Source organism: Natrix helvetica, assembly GCF_964273705.1.
Source record: "Natrix helvetica genome assembly, chromosome: 2".
NCBI lineage: Eukaryota > Metazoa > Chordata > Lepidosauria > Squamata > Natricidae > Natrix > Natrix helvetica.
This window is the reverse complement of record NC_138552.1, coordinates 297863940-297885112: the sequence shown is the minus strand read 5'-3', so window position 1 is coordinate 297885112 and position 21173 is coordinate 297863940. Positions and strand designations below refer to the sequence as shown.

Here is a 21173-nt window from a genome sequence, read left to right as displayed (position 1 = left end):
GATCTTTAAAACTGATAGGGGAGACACACAAACACACAAAAACCTGCAACCTCCTCACCAATGGTAAAGAACTCCAGAGACCATCTTCCACCATCGTTCCCTGCAGCCACAAAATGCCCAGACCAGCCTAAAGCCCCAGGCACCCCACAAACATTTGGGCCTGCTGGCCGGGGATAATAGGAACTGAAAGTTCCTAAGTTGGACACTCCTGGCATAGGGCCCCCTGCTTGAGCAGGGGGTTGGACTAGATGACCTCCGAAACCCCTTCCCGCTCTGTTATTTTGCTCTTCTGCCTTCTGTTCCGGCCTTGTGGAACGAGAACGGCGCGGCTTGACCCCCGCCGGCCCCCGTAGGCGGCCGCGCCCGGCAGAGTCGCCATGGCAACGCGAGGCCCGCCGGCCGCGGCCTACTCCTCGGCGGCCCCCGATGGAGAAATACGAGCGGATCCGGGTGGTCGGGCGGGGGGCGTTCGGGTGAGGACGAGCGGCCGCCGTGGGGAGGGGGCGTGTGGGGGCGGGGCCTCCCCCTCAAACCGGCCAATGGGAGCCACCCCGGCTCGAAAACCGGTTCTTAGTGATGATTTGGGTTGGGGGATGGGGGGCGTTGACGTCAAAGTGGATGTGTGGGACTACCACGCCCATCGTCCACAGCCTGCAAGCCAAAGGCCTTTAGTCCACAGCTTCCCCCTCCCCACATTGCGCCTTTCCAAGGGGCGGGTCTTCTCCCAAGATGGGCTTTGTAGTCCCCCTGCGTGCATTCAGCTCCCAAATGGCGACCCCAATGGAAGCACCGTCCCCCCCCCTTTGCACCCTCTGTACCCACGGGGAAGCTGAGGCACAGACAGGGCACCGTCCCTCTGGCTGGCTGGGCTCCCCAAGGAGGGTCCCATTCCAAACTGACCCCTCCCCCATGGGGAAGAAGCCCCCCTATGGCCCCCTTGACCCCTATCTCCCCCCTTGATGCTCCAGCTGCCCCGCAAAGGGGGGCTCAGAGAGTGGCAGGGGGCTTAGCCCCCAGATAGGATAAACACCCACCCTCCGTGCCCATCTCCTGCCCTTGACGCCCCTGGCTGCCCTGCCCAGGATCGTCCACCTGTGCCTGCGCCGCTTGGACCAGAAGCTGGTCATCCTGAAGCAGATCCCCGTGGAGCAGATGACCAAGGACGAGCGCCTGGCGGCCCAGAACGAGTGCCAGGTGCTGAAGCTCCTCCACCACCCGCACATCATCGAGTACTACGAGAACTTCCTGGAGGACAAGGCCCTGATGATCGCCATGGAGTACGCGCCGGGTAAGGGCCCCGCGGGCACCACCGGGCGCCTCCTGACCTCGAAGGGTAGGGGAGCTCTGCCCGTCAAAGGGTCGAACCCTAGGTAAAATGGGAAGGTGCCAACGGGCAGCACTGGGCACCTCCTGGCCTCGAAGTGGAAGGCTAGCTTTGCCCACTAAAGGATTGAACCCGGGGTCTGATGGGCAGGTGCCAGGGTCTATCCCAGAAGCTTCCTGGCCTCAAAGGAACCTTGCCCACCAAAGGGTGAACCCTGAGTCCAATAGGCAGATGCCAAGGGGCAGGCCTGGGTGCCCCCTAGCCTTGAAAGGGAAGGGGACCCTTGCCCCCCAATGGGTTGAGCCCTGGTTCTATGGGCAGGTGCCAAGGAGCAGCCTTGGACCGTGGGTCAAATGGGCAGGTGCCAATGTGCTCTCCTGGCTTCCCCTGGCCTCAAAAGGGGAAGCTTTGCCCACCATAGGGGTGGCAGCCCCTCCGCAGAAGACGGCAGAGAGAAACATTTCACACTTACTCAGAGTTTGAAGGTGGCAACCCTGGGCACATGCCCTGATCAGCTCAGCCCAGGCAGAGCCGGATCGTATTGGGATGGGAGACCAAGAGGAATTCTGGGAGTTGAAGTCCACAGCGTTCCAAGGTTGGAACCTTAACTCCTACGAGGTCAGATCAAGGGGCGTGCTCCTAGCCCCTTCCCCCGGATTTCCCCTGAACCCCACAACTTCAGAGGTTGTGGGTGCTTCATCACTGGAGTTCTTTTAAGAGGGTGGCCTTTAATTTCGTTCTACGAGGTGCAATGACACTCAACTAAAACTACACTAGAGCAGACTGGGCAGCCACTTGTCTGAAATAGTGTAGGTCCTCCTGCTTGAGTAGGGGGTGGGACTGGAAGACCTCCAAGGTCCCTTCCAGATCTATTCTGATCGATCGATTGATTGATTGAATGTTGCCATCTGATGGGAGCTAGAGAATTTGCCTCTTCCCTTGCAGCCCCATGAAAGCCCCCATCGCCCTGAAATTTGGCAGGCCCCCACCCTCCTCACCCCCTCCCCATAAGGCTTGGAAGCCCCCCCCCCTCCCCTGAAGCGCTGGGATCAGATTGGATAAACTGAACAGGAGAAGTCTGGCTAGGCGCCAGGTTTTTCTTAATGTTTATAATGCGCTTCGTTTTTGGCTTTTATTACGGTTTTTATGGGTTTTTACTTTGCATTGGGAGATGCCCGGAGCTGAATTATAAAACGGGTGGCTGTATAAATGTTTTGCATGAATAAATACCTTAAATAAATGAACAAGGTCAAAAGTACTTTGGGGGAGGCAGTGGCAAACCGGCTCCGGACGGAGAAAACCGTCCTCCAAATTCATCCCTGGGAGTTCTTGAATTGTATTGGTGTGGAACAGACGGAACAAGACAACGAACGGGTTATTTCAAGTAGATTTCTAAATATCCCGCATTTCCTCCTGCTGATTCACCAGCCCTATTTAGGTTCAGTGGCCTGAATTTATTGGCCAGGATTATAGTCTTCACCACAAGCATGAGGAACCCTGCACAAGGTTGTCCTTGACTTACAACCACAAGGATTTCGGTTGCCAAGCCAGCCGGTTCTTAACTGAGTGTTGCCTGATTTTATGAGGGTTCTTTTTTTTTTTTTTTTTTGCCATGGCTGTTAAGCAAAGTGTCCCGTCGTTAAGCAAATCTGGTTTCCCCATTGATTTTGCCTGTTGGAAACTGGCTTGGAAGGTCACAAATGGTGGTCCTGTGACCCCAGGACACTGCAGCCGTCGTAAATTGAAGTCAGTTGCCAAGCCCCAAAATTTGGATGAGCAAAGGGGTGCTGCATCCGGTTTTGGTCTCCGCACTATAAAAATGATGCGGAGACTCTGGGAAAAGTGCAGAGAAGAGCAACCAGGATGATGAGGGGACTGGAGGCCGAAACATACGATGAACGGTTGCAGGAACTGGGCACGGCTGGTCCAGGGAAGAGAAGGGCCAGGGGAGACAGGAGAGCAGTCTTCCAATATTTGAGGGGCTGCCCCAGAGAAGAGGGGGTCAAGCTATTTTCCAAAGAACCAGAGGGAAAGACAAGGAAGAATGGATGGAAACTGATCAAGGAGAGATTCAACCTGGAAGTGAGGAATTTCCTGACAATGAGAGGAATCAACCCACGGAAGAGAAGTTGCCTTCAGGAGCTTTATCACTGGAAGCTTTCAAAAAGAGGCTGGACAGAAATGGTGTAGGGTACAATAATACAATACAATACAATACAATAGTAGAGTTGGAAGGGACCTTGGAGGTCTTCTAGTCCAACCCCCTGTCAAGGCAGGAAACCCTACACCGTTCCAGACAAATGGCTATCCAACATCTTCTTAAAGACTTCCAGTGTTGGGGCATTCACAACTTCCGAAGGCAACTTCTGTTCCACTGATTAATTGTTCTAACTGTCAGGAAATTTCTCCTCAGTTCTAAGTTGCTTCTCTCCTTGATTAGTTTCCACCCATTGCTTCTTGTTCTACCCTCAGGTGCCTTGGAAAATAGTTTGACTCCCTCTTCTTTGTGGCAACCCCTGAGATATTGGAACACTGCTATCATGTCTCCCCTAGTCCTTCTTTCTCTTAAGCTAGACATACCCAGTTCCTACAACCGTTCTTCATATGTTTTAGCCTCCAGTCCCCTAATCCTCTTTGTTGCTCTTCTCTGCACTCTTTCTAGAGTCTCCACATCTTTTTTACATCGTGGAGACCAGAACTGAATGCCGTATTCCAAGTGTGGCCTTACCAAAGCATTATAAAGTGGTATTAACACTTCACGTGATCTTGATTCTCTCCCTCTGTTGATGCAGCCTAGGACTGTGTTGGCTTTTTTGGCAGCTGCTGCACACGGCTGGCTCATATTTAAATGGTTGTCCACTAGGACTCCAAGATCCCTTTCACAGTTACTACTACTGAGCAAGGTACCACCTATACTGTACCTGTGTATTTCGTTTTTCTTGCCTAAATGTAGAACCTTACTCTTTTCACCATTGAATTTCATTTTATTAGATAGTGCCCAATGTTCAAGTTTGTCAAGATCCTTCTGTATCTTCAGCCTGTCTTCTGGAGTGTTGGCTATTCCTGCCAGCTTGGTGTCATCTGCAAATTTGATGAGTTCCCCATTCATTCCCTCATCCAAATCATTGATGAAGATGTTGAAGAGTACTGGGCCCAAAACAGAGCCTTGGGGTACTTCACTGCATACCTCCCTCCATGTAGATGCAGTTCCATTGAGGACTACACGTTGAGTGCGGTTGGTCAGCCAGTTACGAATCCATCTGGTGGTGATGCTGTCCAACCCACATTCTTCTACTTTATCTAGTAGTAGGTTATGGTCTACCTTATCAAAAGCCTTACTGAAGTCCAAGGAAACTATATCGATGGCATTCCTCTGGTCCACTAATTTTGTCACTTTGTCAAAGAATGCAATAAGATTAGTCTGGCATGATCTGTTTTTGACAGTGTTGGCTTTTGGCTATTACTGTGTTTGCTTCTAGGTGTTCTAGGGTCCCCTGCTTGGGCAGGGGGTTGGACTAGATGACCTACAAGGTCCCTTCCAACTCTGTTATTCTTCTATTCTGTTTCCTTTCCTTCTTGCTAAGTGGAATTTGAACTCAGGCCTGGCCTATTCTTGAAATGCTCTCCCAGTGGATTTTTCTCAGGATTGGCTCAGGGCTTCTGGGAGTTGAAGTCCACCAGCTGTAAAGTCACAGTAATTGCCCCGCCCTCGAGGGCTTTGGACACGCCTGCGGAGGAGGGTGATAGTCGTGTAAAGTCCACACTAGCTCTGGGTTGGGGTCTGTGGTCTCCGGATTTTTTATTTATTTATTTATTTTCAGTATTTATAGACCGCCCCCTCTCCCCGAAGGGACTCGGGGCGGTGTACAGGTGTGTCATTAAAACGAATACAAAAGACGAATATCCTATACCCTTAAAAATGAATTAAACCTCATACAACTGTACAAAGAGTAAAAATTAAAAATTAAATTAAAAACAACTAAAAGCTTACCCCTAGAAAATTTAAAAAATGCAGGCTTGAGGAACTAAAATTGGGAATTAGGAATTAGGCCAGGCCGGCTAAATTGAACAGGTGGATGCTCCCTGCAGGGAACGGGTCAGCATCTCCTGTTTGCTGGCTCCCTGGGAGTCTCTTGTAGTAAAGGAAGTCCTCGACTTATGACCACAACTGAGCTCAAAGTTTATGTTGCTAAGTGAGACAGTTGTGTGAATGATCTTCTTTGTCACAGTTGCCATTGCCAAGCTGTTGTTAAGTGGAGGACTGCCTGTTCCTTTCCCCATTCCCAGCCTCAGTGGAAGACCTCTGGCTCCCCCCTCCCTCCCTCCCAGAGGACCCTCCCCCAGGATTTGTCAGGGGGTGGAGGGCTCCAGCCACCTGCCTCAGCACCAACCTGGGATACTTGCACCGTAGTGTGATGGGGAAGGAGAGGGGGAGGACTTCAGGAAGCAGCCCCTGCCCTCCCCCCTCCATGCAGCAAGGGAGACCCCTGCCCCACCTTACTCCCTCCTCCTCTCCAGCCCCAGGCCCCAAAGGCGCTGTGTGTGTGTGTCTGTGTGTGTGTGTGTGTGTGTGTGTGTGTGGAAATGGCTAACACCCATCCTGCTGTGTATGTGTGTGTGTTGGGGGGGCTGCTGGGCCCAGGGAAGCCCTCCTGCCATGGGTGTGAGTGTACGTGTGGGGTGTGTCAGATTTCCGACCGAGGGGGAGGGGAGGGGGAGGCACTCCCTACAAGAGGGAGCCTCACCAGGGCCAACAAAGGCCTGTTTGTCTGCCTCCTTCCACGCAGCCCCCTGGAAGAGCTGCCAAACAGGTTGGGCCGGTTCTGCCCTTGGAGGAGGGGGGGGCGCAAGCTTGCTGCTTCTTTTTCCTGAATCCCTTAACCCTTGGTGGGTCTTCTCCCTTTGCCCAGAGGGCTCCCGGCTTTGTGTGTGTGTGTGTGATTCCCAGGCCCTGGGGGGGGGTTGCTCCTCCTCACGCCCTCCTCTTGGCCCAGGGGCCTGGAATTTGAAGGGTTTGGTTCTGGATGGGATTTCTGCGTGGTTGAACCCTTCCCAGCCCTGCCTTGCTCTCCGCAGCCGGCACAGGGTTCTGATTGGAGAAGCCTGGAATGGGCACCCCTTCCCACCTCCACCCCACCCCACCCCGTCCTTCTCCCCAAAGGGGGAACCGGCTATAGGTCTCAGAATGCAGAATAACAGAACTGGGAGGGACGGTAGAGGTCTTCTAGTCCAGCCCCCTGTGGAAGAGACTGTACGCCTAGACCAAGTGTCCAACCATAAGAACTTTAAGGCTTGTGGACTTCAACTCCCAGAATTCCCCATGTAACTTAAGACTTGTGGACTTCAACTCCCAGAATTCCCCAGCCAACTTAAGACTTGTGGACTTCAACTCCCAGAATTCCCCATGTAACGTAAGACTTCTGGACTTCAACTCCCAGAATTCCCCAGCCAGGAGAATCCTCGGAGTTGAGGTCTGAAAGAGGCCACGGGTGGATGCGCCTGTTTTAAAGCGGAGCCAGGAGAGAGAAGCTGTGGAAGAGACGGAGGGGTTTGCAGTGGGGCCTAAGGCTTCTTCCTCTCCTGCCCCAGGTGGGACCCTGGCCGAGTTCATCCATAAGCGGGGCAATTCCCTCCTGGACGAAGAGACCATCCTGCACTTCTTTGCCCAGATCCTGCTGGCCCTCCACCACGTCCATGCCAAGCAGATCCTGCACCGAGACCTCAAGACGCAGAACATCCTCCTGGACAAGCACCACTCCACCCTCAAGATCGGAGACTTCGGCATCTCCAAGATCCTCAGCAGCAAGAGCAAGGCCTACACCGTGAGCGGCCCCTGGGGAGAGGGCAGGGGGGTCTCCCCTGGCGCTCCCTGGGCGAACGCCGGCAGTCAGCAGTGGGTCTGGATCATGGAGGGCCACGTCAGGGTGGTCTTTGAGCTCAGAAGGGAGCGTGTCCCTCGTGTTGGGGGCACCTGGGGTGGCCAAGTGCTAAGGCAGGACGCCTCCCCCGAGACCCTCCCTCTCCTTATAATCTTCCTCCCTTCCTTCCCTTCTTTCTTTATTTCCCCTTCCTTGCTCCCTTCCCTTCTTCCCTTCTTTTCTCCCCCGTCCCTTCTTACATGCTCAAATGCAAATTTCTCCTTTGGTTTTGGTTTTAGTTTCTTCTGATAGCGAAAACGGAGCAGGCCCCGGTTTCAGCCACGACCCCCTACTGCATCCCCGTGTCTGCTGCCGCGTGGCCCCCCCGGGCTCTGTTTCTGCTTGCAGAGCCCCCCCGGGTCGGTCCTTGGCTGTTTGTGGGGATCCACAGGCCGGGTCTAAGCACCCCGCAGGCAGGATCCGGCCCCCGGCCCTCCCACTCGACACCCCTGGCCTAGGACTGCCGGCTCACCATTAATCTAACCAGGTTGACTCTAGTCTAGACCCCCTCAATAGTACAGGTGGTCCTTGACTTACGACCCAAGATTGAGCCCAATGCTTCCGTCACTAAGCGAGGTGGTGGTTCAGTGAGTTTCGCCCCATTTTGCGCCTTTTCTTGGCAGAGCGGCTAAGCGAATCGGGGCACTTCTTAAGTCAGCCACAACGTTGTTAAGTGGACCTGGCTTCCCTCTGTGAGTTGACTCATCGGAAGGTCGTAAAAGGGGGACCCCGGGGACGCTGCGACCGTCATAAACATGAGTCAGTGGCCAAGCACCTGAATTTGGATCATGTGGCTGTGGGGGAGGCCGCAACCATCGTAAGTGTGAAAAATGGCCGTAAGTCGCTTTTTTCCGTGCCGGCGTGACTTCGAACGGTCGCTGAATGAACCGCTGTGAGTCGAGGACTTCCTGTAGTAGACATATGAGGGATATTCTGGTTATTTCCCATTGAGTGGCGGAGGACGTTGTCCCATCCCCTCATCCAGGGTCTGGCTGGGGCAGGAAGGTGGGTGGGGTCTGCCCTCGTCCTTGCCTCTTTGGGGAGGGGTCTCAGGCAGGCCCCCCCCTGGGCTTAGCTCTCTGGCCCACAAGCAGGAAGCTTGTTCTGCCAGGAGCCCTTGACTTACAACTCTTTAGTGACCGTTCAAAGTTACGACGGCACTGAAAAAAGTGACTTAGGACCGTTTTTCACACTTACGACCGTTGCAGCGTCCCCAGGGTCAAAATTCAGGTGCTTGGCAACTGACTCGTATTTATGACGGTCGCAGTGTCCCGGAATCACGTGATTTGCCCTTTTGCAGGCCTTCTGAGGAGCAAAGTCCATGGGAGAAGCCGGAGTCACTCAACGGCCGTGCTAAGTTAGCAGCTGCAATGATTATAATAATTAATAATAATTTATTACATTTCTAGACCGCCCCCTCTCCCTGGAGGGACTCGGGGCGGTGTACAGGAATAAATTTAAAAACATACAAACAATCATATACATAGCTAAAAATCAAATTAAACAACCCCTGTACGAATTTATAAAAATTAAAAACATTAAAAACAGACCCTAAAACCAATCCTAAAAATTTAGAAATAAAACTGAGGTGGGAAAGATGGAATTAGGCCAAGCCGGCTAGCTGGAACAGGTGGGTTTTGAGTTTCTGACGGAAGGAGCGGAGATCCGTAGTCATTCTAACGTCGGAGGGAAGGTCATTCCAGAGGGTCGGGCCCATCACAGAGAAGGCCCTTCCCCTAGACGTCGCCCGCTGGCACAGCCTAGTGGACGGCACCCGGAGGAGTCCCTCTCTGTGTGAGCGAATCGGCCGAAGGGATGTATGGGGCAGGATACGATCCCGCAAATAACTAGGTCCTGTGCCATGGAGCGCCTTAAAAATGATGGTCAACACCTTGAAACGCGAAAAGCCACAGGCAGCCAGTGTAGCCTGCGCAGGAGAGGTGTTACGTGGGAGTAGCCAGAGATTCCCGAGATTGCCCGCGCGGCCGCATTCTGAACCAGCTGCAGTCTTCGGGTGCATCTCAAGGGGAGCCCCATGTAGAGAGCGTTACAGTAGTCTAGCCGGGACGTCACAAGCGCATGAGTGACTGTGCGAAGGGCGCTCCGGTCCAATAGGGGACGCAATTGGCGCACCAGGCGAACCTGGTGGAACGCCCCCCTGGCCACGGCTGTCATATGGTCATGGACAGCCGGGTATCCAGAAGGACGCCCAAATTGCATACCCGATCCACGGGGGCCAGACGTTTGCCCCCAATGGCCAGTGACAGAGTAAGCTGGTTGAACCGGGACGCCGGTAGCCACAGCCACTCAGTCTTGGACGGGTTGAGCTTGAGTCTGTTACTTCCCATCCCGATCCGTACGGCTTCCAGACACCGGGACATCACTTCGATAGCATCGTTGGGGTGGTTTGGGGTAGAGATGTACAGCTGGGTGTCATCTGCGTACAAATGGTAATCTACCCCAAACCCATGAATGATCTCGGCCAGCGGCTTCATATATGTATTGAACAGGAGAGGCGAGAGGACCGACCCTTGTGGCACCCCACAAGAGAGCGGCTTCGAGGTCGACCTCTGCCCCCCTGCCAATACAAATTGCACTCGGCCAGAGAGGTAGGAGGAGAACCACCGCAAAACGGTGCCCCTCACCCCCAGCCCCTCCAATCGATGCAATAGGATACCATGGTCGATGGTATCAAAAGCCGCCGAGAGGTCTAATAGGACCAGGATGGAGGAACAACCCCCATCTCTGGCCCCCCAGAGATCATCCACCAACGCGACCAATGCCGTCTCCGTGCTGTGGCCGGGCCAGAAACCGGACTGGCGCGGGTCCAGATAATCATTTTCCTCCAAGTGGCGCGGAAACTGTTGTGCCACCACACTCTCTACAACCTTCGCCAGAAAGCAAAGGTTGAAGACGGGACAGTAGTTGGCTAATAAAGCTGGGTCCAGGGAAGGCTTCTTGAGGAGGGGCCTCACCACCGCCTCTTTCAGGGCGGCCGGCAGAAACCCCTCACTCAAGGAAGCGTTGACTAACTCCTGGAGCCAGCCTCGTGTGACCTCCCAGGATGCCAGTACAAGCCAGGAGGGACACGGGTCCAATAAACATGTGGTGGCTCGCAGTCGCCTACGCAACCTGTCCATATCTTCGGAAGTAACAGAGTCAAACTCCTCCCAGAATGGGACCTCACGACCCGCCTCCGACGTCCCTTCCAGACCACTAGTAGGGACCAACTCGCTTCGAATCTGAGCGATTTTGTCCTGCAGATACTCCCCAAATTCCTCTGCTCTGCCCTGCAGAGGAGCTTCCCGCGGCCTCTGTTGGAGGAGGGAGCGGGTCACCCCAAACAGGGCGGCAGGGCGGTTATCTGCGGACACAATAAGAGTGGCACAATACTGACGCTTGGCCACTCTTAACGCCACAAGGTAAGTCCGTAAATGGGCTCTCACCTGAGTTCGGTCAGATTCAGAGCGTGATGATCTCCATCTGCTCTCTAGGCGTCTCTTGTGGCGCTTCATCACCCTCAGCCCCTCGGTGAACGAAGGGGCCTGGGTGGTTCGCTGCCGCAAGAGGCCGCAAAGGTGCCACCTGGTCCAAGGCCCCCGCGGCCGCACTATTTCATGCAGCCACTAGGTCCTCCGATCGGGTGTGGGTCAGGGCTACAGGAAATGGCCCGAACTCCGTCTGGAACCTGTCAGGTTCCATCAGGCGCCTGGGGCGGAACCATCTTGGGCAATCTGGTTCCGCCTCCCCGCGGTGGGGAGTAGCGGCTGGAAAGTCGAGCCGGAGCAGTGAGTGATCAGACCATGACAGGGGGGTGATAGCTAAATCCCCTACTCCCAGATCACTCCTCCATTGGCCAGAGACAAAAATAAGATCCAGTGTGTGTCCTCCCTCATGTGTGGGGGCCTGAATTATTTGGGTCAGGTCCATGGCTGTCATGGAAGCCATGAACTCCCGAGCTGCTTCGGATGCCTCCCCTACCGATGGCAAGTTAAAGTCCCCCATGACCAACAGTCTGGGGGTTTCAACTGCCATCTCGGCGACCACCCCAAGGAGCTCGGGCAGGGCTGCTGATGTATAGTGAGGAGCCAGGTATACAATTAGCAAGCCCAACTGCTTCCCTGGGCCCCACTTCACACATAGGGACTCACAACCGGTTATCTGTGGCACAGTGGTTCACTTAACAACGGTCGCAAGAAGGTTCATGGGGGCGAAACTCACTGAACAATTTTCTCACAGCAGCGGAAATGTGGGGCTCAGTGGTGGTCGTAAGTGGAGGACTCCCTGTCTTTGACTGAGCTGGGGCAGGGTGGGCTTCTGGGGGTCTGGATTTGCTGACGGACACTCTTTGGGGGGGGGGCTCTTTCCTCAGGTGGTGGGCACCCCGTGCTACATCTCCCCGGAGCTGTGCGAGGGAAAGCCCTATAACCAGAAGAGTGACCTCTGGGCCCTGGGCTGCGTCCTCTATGAGCTGGCCAGCCTGAAGAGGGCCTTCGAGGCAGCAGTAAGCCCCCGGGCCCTGAGTGAGTGGGTGGGAGAACCTGAGCCCCCAGCCCACACGACCCCTGAACGGGTGAAGCTCAGTCCGTAGTCAAAGGCTCTGTGGCCACTGTGGCTTGAAGGGGGGAGGGAGGGAGGGAGGGAGGGTCTCTTGTCCAGAGCAGAGGATCCCATCTTATAGAGAGGGGCTTCCTGGGGGAGGGGAGGGGTTTGCACAGCGGGAAAGTCCCGGAAGCCCCCGAATGCCAGTCTCGGCCGGCAGGGGTGAAGGCACCAGGCTGGGAACTGGGAGGCTGGGAATTCTAGCCAGGCTCTCTTCCTCAGCCCCTCACAGGGCTGTTGTTGTTGTGTTCCCCCCCCCCTCCCCCCCGCAGAACCTGCCTGCTTTGGTCCTGAAGATCATGAGTGGCACCTTTGCCCCCATCTCGGACCGCTACAGCCCGGAGCTGCGCCAGTTGATCCTCAGCCTGCTCAACCTGGAGCCCTCCAAGCGGCCGCAGCTGGACGAGATCATGGCGGAGGCCCTGTGCGTCCGGCCCCTCCTCGACCTCTACACCGACGTGGGCAGCGTCCGGATGAGGAGGCAAGCGGGGGGGGGCTCCTGCTTCTTCTCCCCCCACCTGACAGATACACAGGGTCCTTGACTTATGACAGTTTGTTTAATGACCGTTCGAAGTCACCAAGGCATTGAAAAAAGGGGTGTAGGACCCTTTTTCACTCTTACGACCGTCGCAGCATCCCAGCAGTCATGTGACTCATATTTATGACGGTCCCGGAGGTCACGTGGTCCCCTTTAGCGACCTTCCGGCCAGCCAAGTCCACGGGGCAGCCGGACTCCCTTCATAAGCATGTTACCCGACGTAACCACAGCAGGGATTCACTTAACAACAGTGGCAAGAAAGGCCATAAAACAGGGCAAGGGCTGATTGAACGGTCTTGCTTAGCCACGGGGAATCCTTGGGCTCCGTTGTGGGCGTAAGTGGAGGACTACCTCTGCTCTCCTCCTCTTGGCAGACCCGAGAAGTCGTGGAGGGCGGTGCCCCCCCTGGCCCAGAGCAGAGCTGGGGGTACGAATGTCGCGGCCAGAGTGAGGGGTAAGAGTGGGGTGGGGGTCTCCCTCTCTACCCTCAAGGGCTACCTGGGATTTTTCAGTCCCAAGGGAGGGGCAGACTGGGGGGGCTTTATCGGGGCTGGGGGTGGCTGGAGAGAGCAGTGACCCCCCCCCATCTGACTGACCTCCCTCTCTGGGACGCAGGTTGCCGCTCTGGGGCCCCCAGGCCTGGCCTCCCCCCCGCCTTGTCCTCCATCTACACCTGGGGCTCCGGCATCCCCAAGCCCCTCCGGCTGCCCATGCTCAACACGGAGGTGGTGCAGGTGTCCACGGGCCGCACGCAGAGGGCCGGCGTGACCAAATCCGGCCGGCTGGTCATGTGGGAGGTGAGAGCCCCTCGCTTCGGCCGGGGGTGGGGGGCGCAAGCCCACCCGCCTCTCCTCTGAGACAGGGAGGCTGGGAAGAGAGTCAGTGGGCAGCTCCATGTGGGGCTGAGAGGAAAGCTTTGGGTGGGCACCAGCAGGGCTGGCATTGCAGAGATAGAAGGGGCATCTCCTCCCCCCCACCAGTTAGGACAGAATACCTTGAGTAAGCTCCATCAGTTGGGTGGGGGAGAGGAGGAGGGAAGGGTCTGGGGAGAGGATGGGGGGGGCAGCCAGACTCTTGGGGTGGGGGGAGAAGGACGGGGGGGGTCCAGGGTGCTCTCTGAGAACCTCATCAGTGCTAGAAGGGGGGGGGGCTGGGGAGAGGGGGATTTTGAACCTGGCCCTCTGTGCCCGACCGGCTCTCCCTGTTCCTGCTTTGCCCCCTCCGCAGCCACCCCCCTTTGGCACGGCCGGGGGGCCCTCCCTCCCAGGGGCCACGGAGCAGCTCCAGCCCCCCTTCATTTGCCGCTTCCTGGAGGGCCAGTCGGGGGTGACTATCAGGCAGGTGGCCTGCGGGGACCTCTTCACCGTCTGCCTGACAGGTAGGGCAAGGGGCCCCGGTGGGTCTGCCCGGCAGGTGGGAGGCAGGGGGCTTGCAATGGGCCGGAGAGGACATCGATCCCTTTTCCCTCCGCTTGAGGATGAGCGTTGTCCCTTTAGGGCAGGGGTCTCCTCCACACGGGGCCCCCTTAAGGCCTTTTGGGTTTCCCCTCCCAGCTCTGCTGGCTGGGGAATTCTGGGAGTTGAAGTCCAGGGGCCTCAAAGGGCTCCAACATTCAAATCCTGCCCCCATGATTGTCTCATTTCCCTTTGGATAAATCCAGTGCTTCATTTGAGCTGTGACCCTCTTGGAAACTCCCTTTGCCCCCCACCCACCCCGTGCCCCCCACCCTCTCCGTCCTGGGTGGGCCCTTTTCCTGGCCTTTGGGGTCCAGCAGACCTCAGGCTTCCCCCCTCCCCTGAGCATCCAGGGCGGAGTTGCTGGCAATTGAATGGGGCCAAGGGCTTACTGGCCGGACGCCCTTCCTGCCGCCAATGCGGGGTTGATCCCTGCTGCCCTCGCTGGGCTCAGTTGGGGGGCTGTGTCAATGGACCCCAGCAATATGCCAAATATCCTGCCCCCTCCCTTTCCTCCCCCCCCCCCCCAGACAGAGGGATCGTCCTGACCTTCGGCAGTGGCAGCAGTGGCTGCTTAGGACACGGAGCCTTCGTGGACGTCACCCAGGTAGGTTGTGCCCTGGGCTCAGGCCTCTGCAATACGCCCCGGGGGGAGGGGGTCCCCAAGGAATGCAGGGTGGGCTCAGGGCTGATGGGGGAGCCTCATATTCTCATTTTATCCCCCCTGCCCCCCACCCTTCTAAAAGGAGGAAAAAGGCCCAAGAGGGCTGCTGGGAAGCCCCACAACACTCAAAAAACCCTCCTCCTCCTCCTCCTCCTCCTCCTCCTCTTCCCTCTCTCCTCCTCGCTTTCCACTAATGCTGAATGTCCACTGAGAGCTTCTGCACCGGAAACAGATTCTTTGCATCTCTAATCACTCTTGTCCTCTTCCATTCTATTCTGTTTTCTATTCCATTCCCTTCCCTTCTCTTTTCTATTCATTCTATTCTATTCCATTCCATTGTTTCAAATTCTGTTCTATTGATGCTGCAAAAGGTTTAAAAGGGGAGCCCCCAACCCCCCCCTGGCCGTGGCCCACTACCAGGCCCCGAGCTGCTCAAAACCGCACGAGCATTCCCCCCCCCTTGCGCAAGCAGCTGGCGAGCACATGCACCGGTGCTCCGTTTGCAGGAGCTGTGTGAATGCGCATGCTTGCCCACCCTCATGTGAAACTGTCTCCTCCCCCCCCTCCCCCCTTTGCTGGTCCACAAAGCCCGAAAGAGTTGGGAATTCTGGTTTAAAAGGAAAAAACCCTCTGAAATCAGCTGCATGGAGACATCAGGAGAACAGAGTTGGAAGGGACCCTGGAGGTCTTCTAGTCCAACCCCCTGCTCAAGCAGGAGACCTTTTAAGATGTGAGGACTTCAACTTCCAGAATTCAAAATCCGGGATTATCACGGGGGGGGGGGGGGGGGGTTTCAAGAAGGGACCGGTCAGCCATTTGTCTGGATTGGGGTAGAGTAAAAATGTCCAATTTTGGAAACTTTTAAGACTTCAACTCCCAGGATTCTGCTGGCTGAGGAATTCCAGAAGTTGAAGTCTACAAATCTTAAAAGGTCTGAGGTTGGACACCCCTGGCCTAGGGTCTCCTGCTCGAGCAGAGGGTTGGACTAGAAGACCTCCAAGATCCCTTCCGGCTCTTTTTTTCCTGGGATGGAGAAAAGCAGGGAGGGAGGCTGAGCCATCTCCATGCAGTGCCAGCCTCCTTCCTTCCTTCCTTCCTCCTTCTCTTGCCTGGAGACCAACCCCACCTGCACTTCCCAGGGGTGCAGAAGGGGTGGGACTGGGGTGGGGAATGGACGAGTGACCTTGGTGTCTGCTCTTCTGACCGTCTCTTTGCAGCCCAAGATCGTGGAGGCCCTGCTGGGCTACGAGATCACCCAGGCCGCCTGTGGCGCCTCCCACGTCCTGGCCCTCTCCAGCGAAGGGGAGGTCTTTGCCTGGGGCAGGGGAGACAATGGTGAGAAGCCCCCCCCCCCGCCTTTCCCAAATGGTTGGCCTCCTCTTCCCTGCCCAGAGACCCTCGTGGGGAGCTGCCTAGAGCCCCCTCCAGCAGCCCCCTTTCCTCCGCCTCCTAGGGCGCCTGGGGCTGGGCAACCAGGAGCCCCACAGCTCCCCACAGCTGGTGCCCCTTCCCGCTGGCTACGAAGCCCAGAAGGTCCTGTGTGGCATCGATGCCTCCATGATCCTCACGTCCAGCCACCAGATTCTGGCCTGTGGAAGCAACAGGTGAGGGCCCGGCGCTGCCCTGGCAGGAGGCTCTGGAGGGAGGGGGGGGGACCCTGATGGCAAACCTATGCGCCACAGGGGGCAGCCGGAACCATATCTGCCGCTCCAGCTGATGTTTGGCCTTCCGGGGGGGGCTGGAGGGGGCTGTTTTCGCCTTCCCCAGGAGTCAGGGAGCCAGTGGAGGGCGACAAACGGGCCCAAGGTTTGTTTCCGAACTTCCAGTTGGCCCCTTGGGGGCATTTTCCGCCCTTCCAAGGCTCCGGAGGCTTCCCTGACTCCTGGGGAGGGCGAAAACGGCCCCCTCCACCCACCCCCCGCCCCCAGGAAACACCATGCTCAGCCTGCAGGCGAGTACTGTGGCGTGCATGGGAGGGCAGGGGGGGGTGCGTGCGCGGGGGGGGGGTTTGCATTATGGGTGCCTGCGATAGTCCACATGCGCCCATGCTTTCTTGGCACCCAAGAACCAAAAGCTTAGCCCTCCCTCCCTCCCTGGGACTCAGGTTTTGGCCCCTCCCCAGAGTCTAGAACCCCCCCCCCCGCCCCCTCAATCTCGGTGGGGGCACCAGAGGCTGAACTGGCAGCTGAGGGCCAAGCAGGCCGGGCAGAGGGCTGAAGGCCAGAGGGGGCAGCCGGGCACTGACTCTTCCCCCCCCCCAACCAGGTACAACAAGCTCTGCCAGGACCGGGCGGTGTCCCCGGGGGAGCCCCTCCCTGCTGCTGCTGCTGAGCAGGTGGAGGAAGTGCTGACCTTCAGCCCCGCCAGCTCGGCCCCCCTGAGCCAAGAGGCCGTGGTGGAGGCCGACATCGGAACTGCCCACTCGGCCGCCATCACCGGTGAGAGTCTCGGGGCCCCCGAGTGGACCCGGAAGCCTCCCCGGGCGCTTAAAGGCGGAGGTCAGGCAGTCCTCGACATACGACAGTTTGCTTACTGACCGTTCTAAGTTCCATCGGCACTGAAGAAAAGTGACTCAGGACCGTTTTTCACACTTACGACGGTTGCAGCCTCCCCGTGGCCATGTGATTTATATTCGGAGGCTTGGCGGCTGACTCGTATTTATGACGGTCGCAATGTCCCAGAGTCACATGATCCTCTTTTGCGACCTTCGGACCAGCAAAGTCCTTTTGGAGGCTGGATTCACTTAACAACCGTGTCCTCATTTTAACAACTGCAGGGATTCACTTAAGAACAAGAAAGGTCACTAAATGGGGCAAAACCCACTAGCCGACCTTTCACGGCCCAACTAGGGAGCATCATCAGTGCTGGAAGGGAGGGGGGTTTGTGAGGAGGAGGAGGAGGAGGAGGAGGAAGGCCGGGGGGGGGGTCTTTGGGGCTCTTTTCCTTCCAGGGAGGCTCTCTCTCCCCACGGCCTCTTCTGGCGCAGCCTCCGAAAGAAGCCCAGGATGCTGGTCTTCGTAGTCCGGCACCTTCCTTGGCTGAGCCCTTGCGGAGCCTCCGGGGGCCCCCAAGAGAAGGAGCCCCCACCGTCCTCTCTCCCACCCGCAGCCTCCGGTCACTGCTACACCGTCGGCAGCAACCAGCACGGCCAGCTGGGCCCCCTCTCCTGCCGGGCCAGCCGGGCCCCCTACCTGGTGGAGGGGCTGCAGGCCACCCGAGTCACCCTGGTGGGCTGTGGGGACGCCTTCACCTTGGCCGTGGGAGCAGGTGAGCTCTGAGCCCCCACCCACCCACCCCCAGCCTTTGGGCACCACTGGGCTGCTGCTGTGGGGGGAGGGCAGCCGGTCACCCTGCCCGCTGTGCCCTCCGCAGACGGGGAGGTCTACACCTGGGGGAAGAGCGCCAGGGGCCGCCTGGGCAGGAAGGAGGAGGAGCCGAGGAGCCCGCGTCCCGTGCAGCTGGAAGAGGGCCCCCCCGGCCTGGTCGTCTGGGTCTCCTGTTGCCATGGCACTACCCTGCTGACAGCCAAGCGTGAGTAAGCTGGCAGAGGGAGCAGCTGCCGGGGGGACCTGGGCATCGGCTGCCAGCTGGCAGGCAGTGTGAGAAGCAGCGGGGCCCCTTCCCTCCCCACACGGCCACCCTCCCCCACCCCCCTTGCCCTGGGTGGCTGCCAAGGGATGGGGGGGGGCAGGATCCCTCGGCTCCAAAGCCCCCCAAAGCCCCCCAGCAGTGGAAGGGGCCCCTGGTCTTCACACACACACTCCCTGGGTCAACAGCAGTGCTGGCAGGAGGGAACCTTTGCGGCTCAGGGTTGGATTTGGGGGTCCCTGGGGCTCCCTGGGCTGGGTGGGTTTCTTGCAGACGTCTCAGGACCCAGCTAGGGAACGTCATCAATGCTGGAAGGGAGGGAGGTTTGTGAAAAGAGGAGGAGGAGAGGAGAAGGGGGAGAGAAAGGAGGAGGAGGAGGAGGGCTACAGAGTCCTTGGTGCCTTTCTTGCAGACGTTTCATGACCCAACTAGGGAACATCATCAGTGCTAAGGCTTGTGAAGAATCTTTGGGGAAGGCTCCCTCGGGGTCTTCTTCTTGCCTTTGCCTGCCTCCAGCCTGGGGGGCTGCCTGAGGAATTCTGGGAGTTGGAGCCCCCCACCCTTCAAAGGGCCTGAGCTGGGAGACCCTCCACCTACCTAGCTGGGTCCCTTGGGGCTTCTTCCCCCCAAGGAGGATCCTGTGGCTGCTGGAGCTCCCCCCCCCCAACCCCCCAAAGCCTCAAGGCCACGCCTGGGAGGACAGCCCTGCAGCACTTGGGGGGGGGGCTGGGAGAGGGGCAGCCCAGAATAGCCCCCCACCCCACGGTTGCAAAGCACATCTGGGCCCGGAGAGGCCTGAGCCGTTTTCCGGGGCAGGAAATCCGGAAATGGCTCCTTGGCTCAAGGTGGCCCCAGGGAGGGGGGGAGGGGGGAGGGGGGGAGGGAAGGGGGAGTCAGGCAGCCTGCCTGCCAAAACCTGGGAGGGGGGGAATTTGGGGGGGGGCTGCAGGGGATGAATGGAGGCTCTGGAGATGAAAGGGAAGGGGCGGAGTTTGTGGGTTCAGCCAGCAGACAAAGCCCCTCTGTGCTCCCAGGCCCTCCAGGGCTTCTCCCCCCTCTTTATGCTGGGGGGGCCCCCCTCCCACCCCCTTTTCTGGCAGGCTGGGGGAAGTCCTCTTTTCCCTGTGTGTGTTTCGTATTTCAGCCGCGACGGAAGACCCCGTCCCTCAGTGAATGGAGAGGAGCAGGCAGGAGAAAGGACCCCCTGCAGGGACCTCTGGCCCCCTCCCCACCTCACCTGGGGGGCTGAAGCTGACCCACGGATCGGGAGGGAGCCCAGTCTCCGCTGGTGCAAGATTGCCCCCCCCTTCTCTCTGTAGCTTCCTGGGGGGGGGGGGGAGAAAGGCTGCTTGGCCTGCCTGCCCCCCCCCCCTTTGCCAGGGCAGGGGGCAGCATCTCCTGCAGCAGGCAGGGGGGCTCTTCCCTGGGGGGGGCAGGCCCTCCTTGAGTCTTCCCCCTGCACTGACCCAGGACCTCATTGGCTCCTTCGTGGCAGGGACGCCCCCCCCCCCCCAGCAGGACCGGGAGTGACTCACCCCCCTGCCTCCTTTGGGGATCTGACGGGATTTACACCCCCACCCCATCAGCCAGGGAGCATTCTGGAGCCGCTACAGGTAGTCCTCGACTTACGACCGCCACGGAGCCCCATAGTTCCATTGGTAACCAAGACAGACGTTAAGCGGATTTTGCCCCTTTCTCACTGCAGATGTTAAGTGAGTCACACGGTTGTTAAGTGAATCTGCTTCTCCCCGTTGACTTTGCTGGTCAGAAGGTCACCAGAGCGGATCGCCTGACACCATCCCCCCCCCATCCCCCCCAGGACACTGCGTCCGTCATAAATACGAGTCAGTTGCCAAGCGTCTAAATTTGGATCACATAACCACGGGGATGCCACAACAGTCATAAGTGTGAAAAATGTTCATGTGCCTTTTTTCAGTGCCGTTGAACGGTCACTCAGTGAAGCATTGTAAGTCAAGGACTACCTGTAGTTTTGGGGCCCAGTCGAGTGCCCCCCCCCGACTGAACAAGACCCCAATTCTCAGTCTGCTGACTCCCCCTCCCTCAACAGGAGCCCCTCTAGCCCGGGGGGGGGCAGGGGGGGACTGTCTCTACTGAAGCCCCCCCCCCCATGTTCAACCAGGGGAGGGGGGGGAGGCTTTCCCTTTGCTCTGCCTCTGAGCATCTGTAGCCCTTGTGACTCCTGCTCCGACCAAAGCAGGGAGTGTCTTTCACAACGGCCTCTGCCGCCACAAACCCACAAACTGCCCCCCCTCCCCCCCTCCCCGACCCTCTTTTGTGAAGAGGCAGGTTGGCCAGTGGGCCCGAGGGACCCCAGGTGGGAACGGCTCCTTTCGGTTTTCTTCCATCCTGTTTTTATGGCTTTTTTCAGCCGCTGTGAGGGAGTCGTATACAAACTGTATACATTTTCTAAATAAAATAAAAGAAACAAATAAATTTGTAATTGCTGAGTGTGGAATACAAACCACAACTGAGCCCAGAATGTATGTTGCTAAGCGAGACAGTTATTAAATGAGTTTTCTCCTATTTTACAACTTTTCTTGCCACGTTTGTTAAGCGCTGTGGTTGTTCAGTTAGTGACACGGTTGTTAAGTGAACCCGGCTCCCCCCTTGACTTCGCTTGTCAGAAGGTAGCAAAAAGGGAACGCTTGATTCCCCCCAGGAGGCTGCCACCCTCATCAATAGGAACAAATTGCCAAGGGTCCAAATTTTAATCACGTAACCACGAAGCTGCAACAGGTCGTAAGTGTGAAAAATGGTGATAAGTCACTTTTTGGAGCCCCGTGGCAACTTTGAACAGTCACTAAACAAACAGTCGTAAATCGAGGACTACCTGTACGGAATTCCCGCTCTTGGTTCCATGTGCAAGAACAGCCCTATTAGTCTTAGTACCCCTTTATAAAGTACCGCTTTACAAACAATTAACCAGTGGAACAGCTTGCCACCAGATTTTAAGAGTGCTTCATCACTGGAAGTCTTTAAGAAGATGTTGGACAACCCTTTGTCTGAAGTGGTGTAGGGTTTCCTGCCTGAGCAGGGGGTTGGACTAGAAGACCTCCAAGGCCCC

General features: G+C 57.3%; 1 protein-coding gene across 2 annotated transcripts; it reads left to right on the top strand.

Moving 5' to 3' along the window:
• Positions 1-349: 349 nt before the first annotated feature.
• On the top strand, positions 350-20640 carry NEK8 (NIMA related kinase 8). 2 transcript variants are annotated; one of them, XM_081942817.1, is made up of 15 exons: positions 350-473; positions 1083-1288; positions 6914-7146; positions 11615-11746; positions 12117-12325; positions 12757-12836; positions 12998-13179; positions 13610-13760; positions 14367-14443; positions 15718-15835; positions 15954-16104; positions 16766-16938; positions 17609-17767; positions 17873-18031; positions 19233-20640. In XM_081942817.1, the coding sequence occupies exons 1-15, from the start codon at positions 427-429 to the stop codon at positions 19259-19261; spliced, it is 2106 nt and encodes a 701-aa protein (XP_081798943.1). In that variant the 5' UTR covers positions 350-426; the 3' UTR covers positions 19262-20640. The 2 variants fall into 2 exon arrangements, with proteins under 2 accessions (XP_081798943.1, XP_081798942.1); XM_081942816.1 differs by having other exon boundaries at positions 1083-1333.
• Positions 20641-21173: the final 533 nt, after the last annotated feature.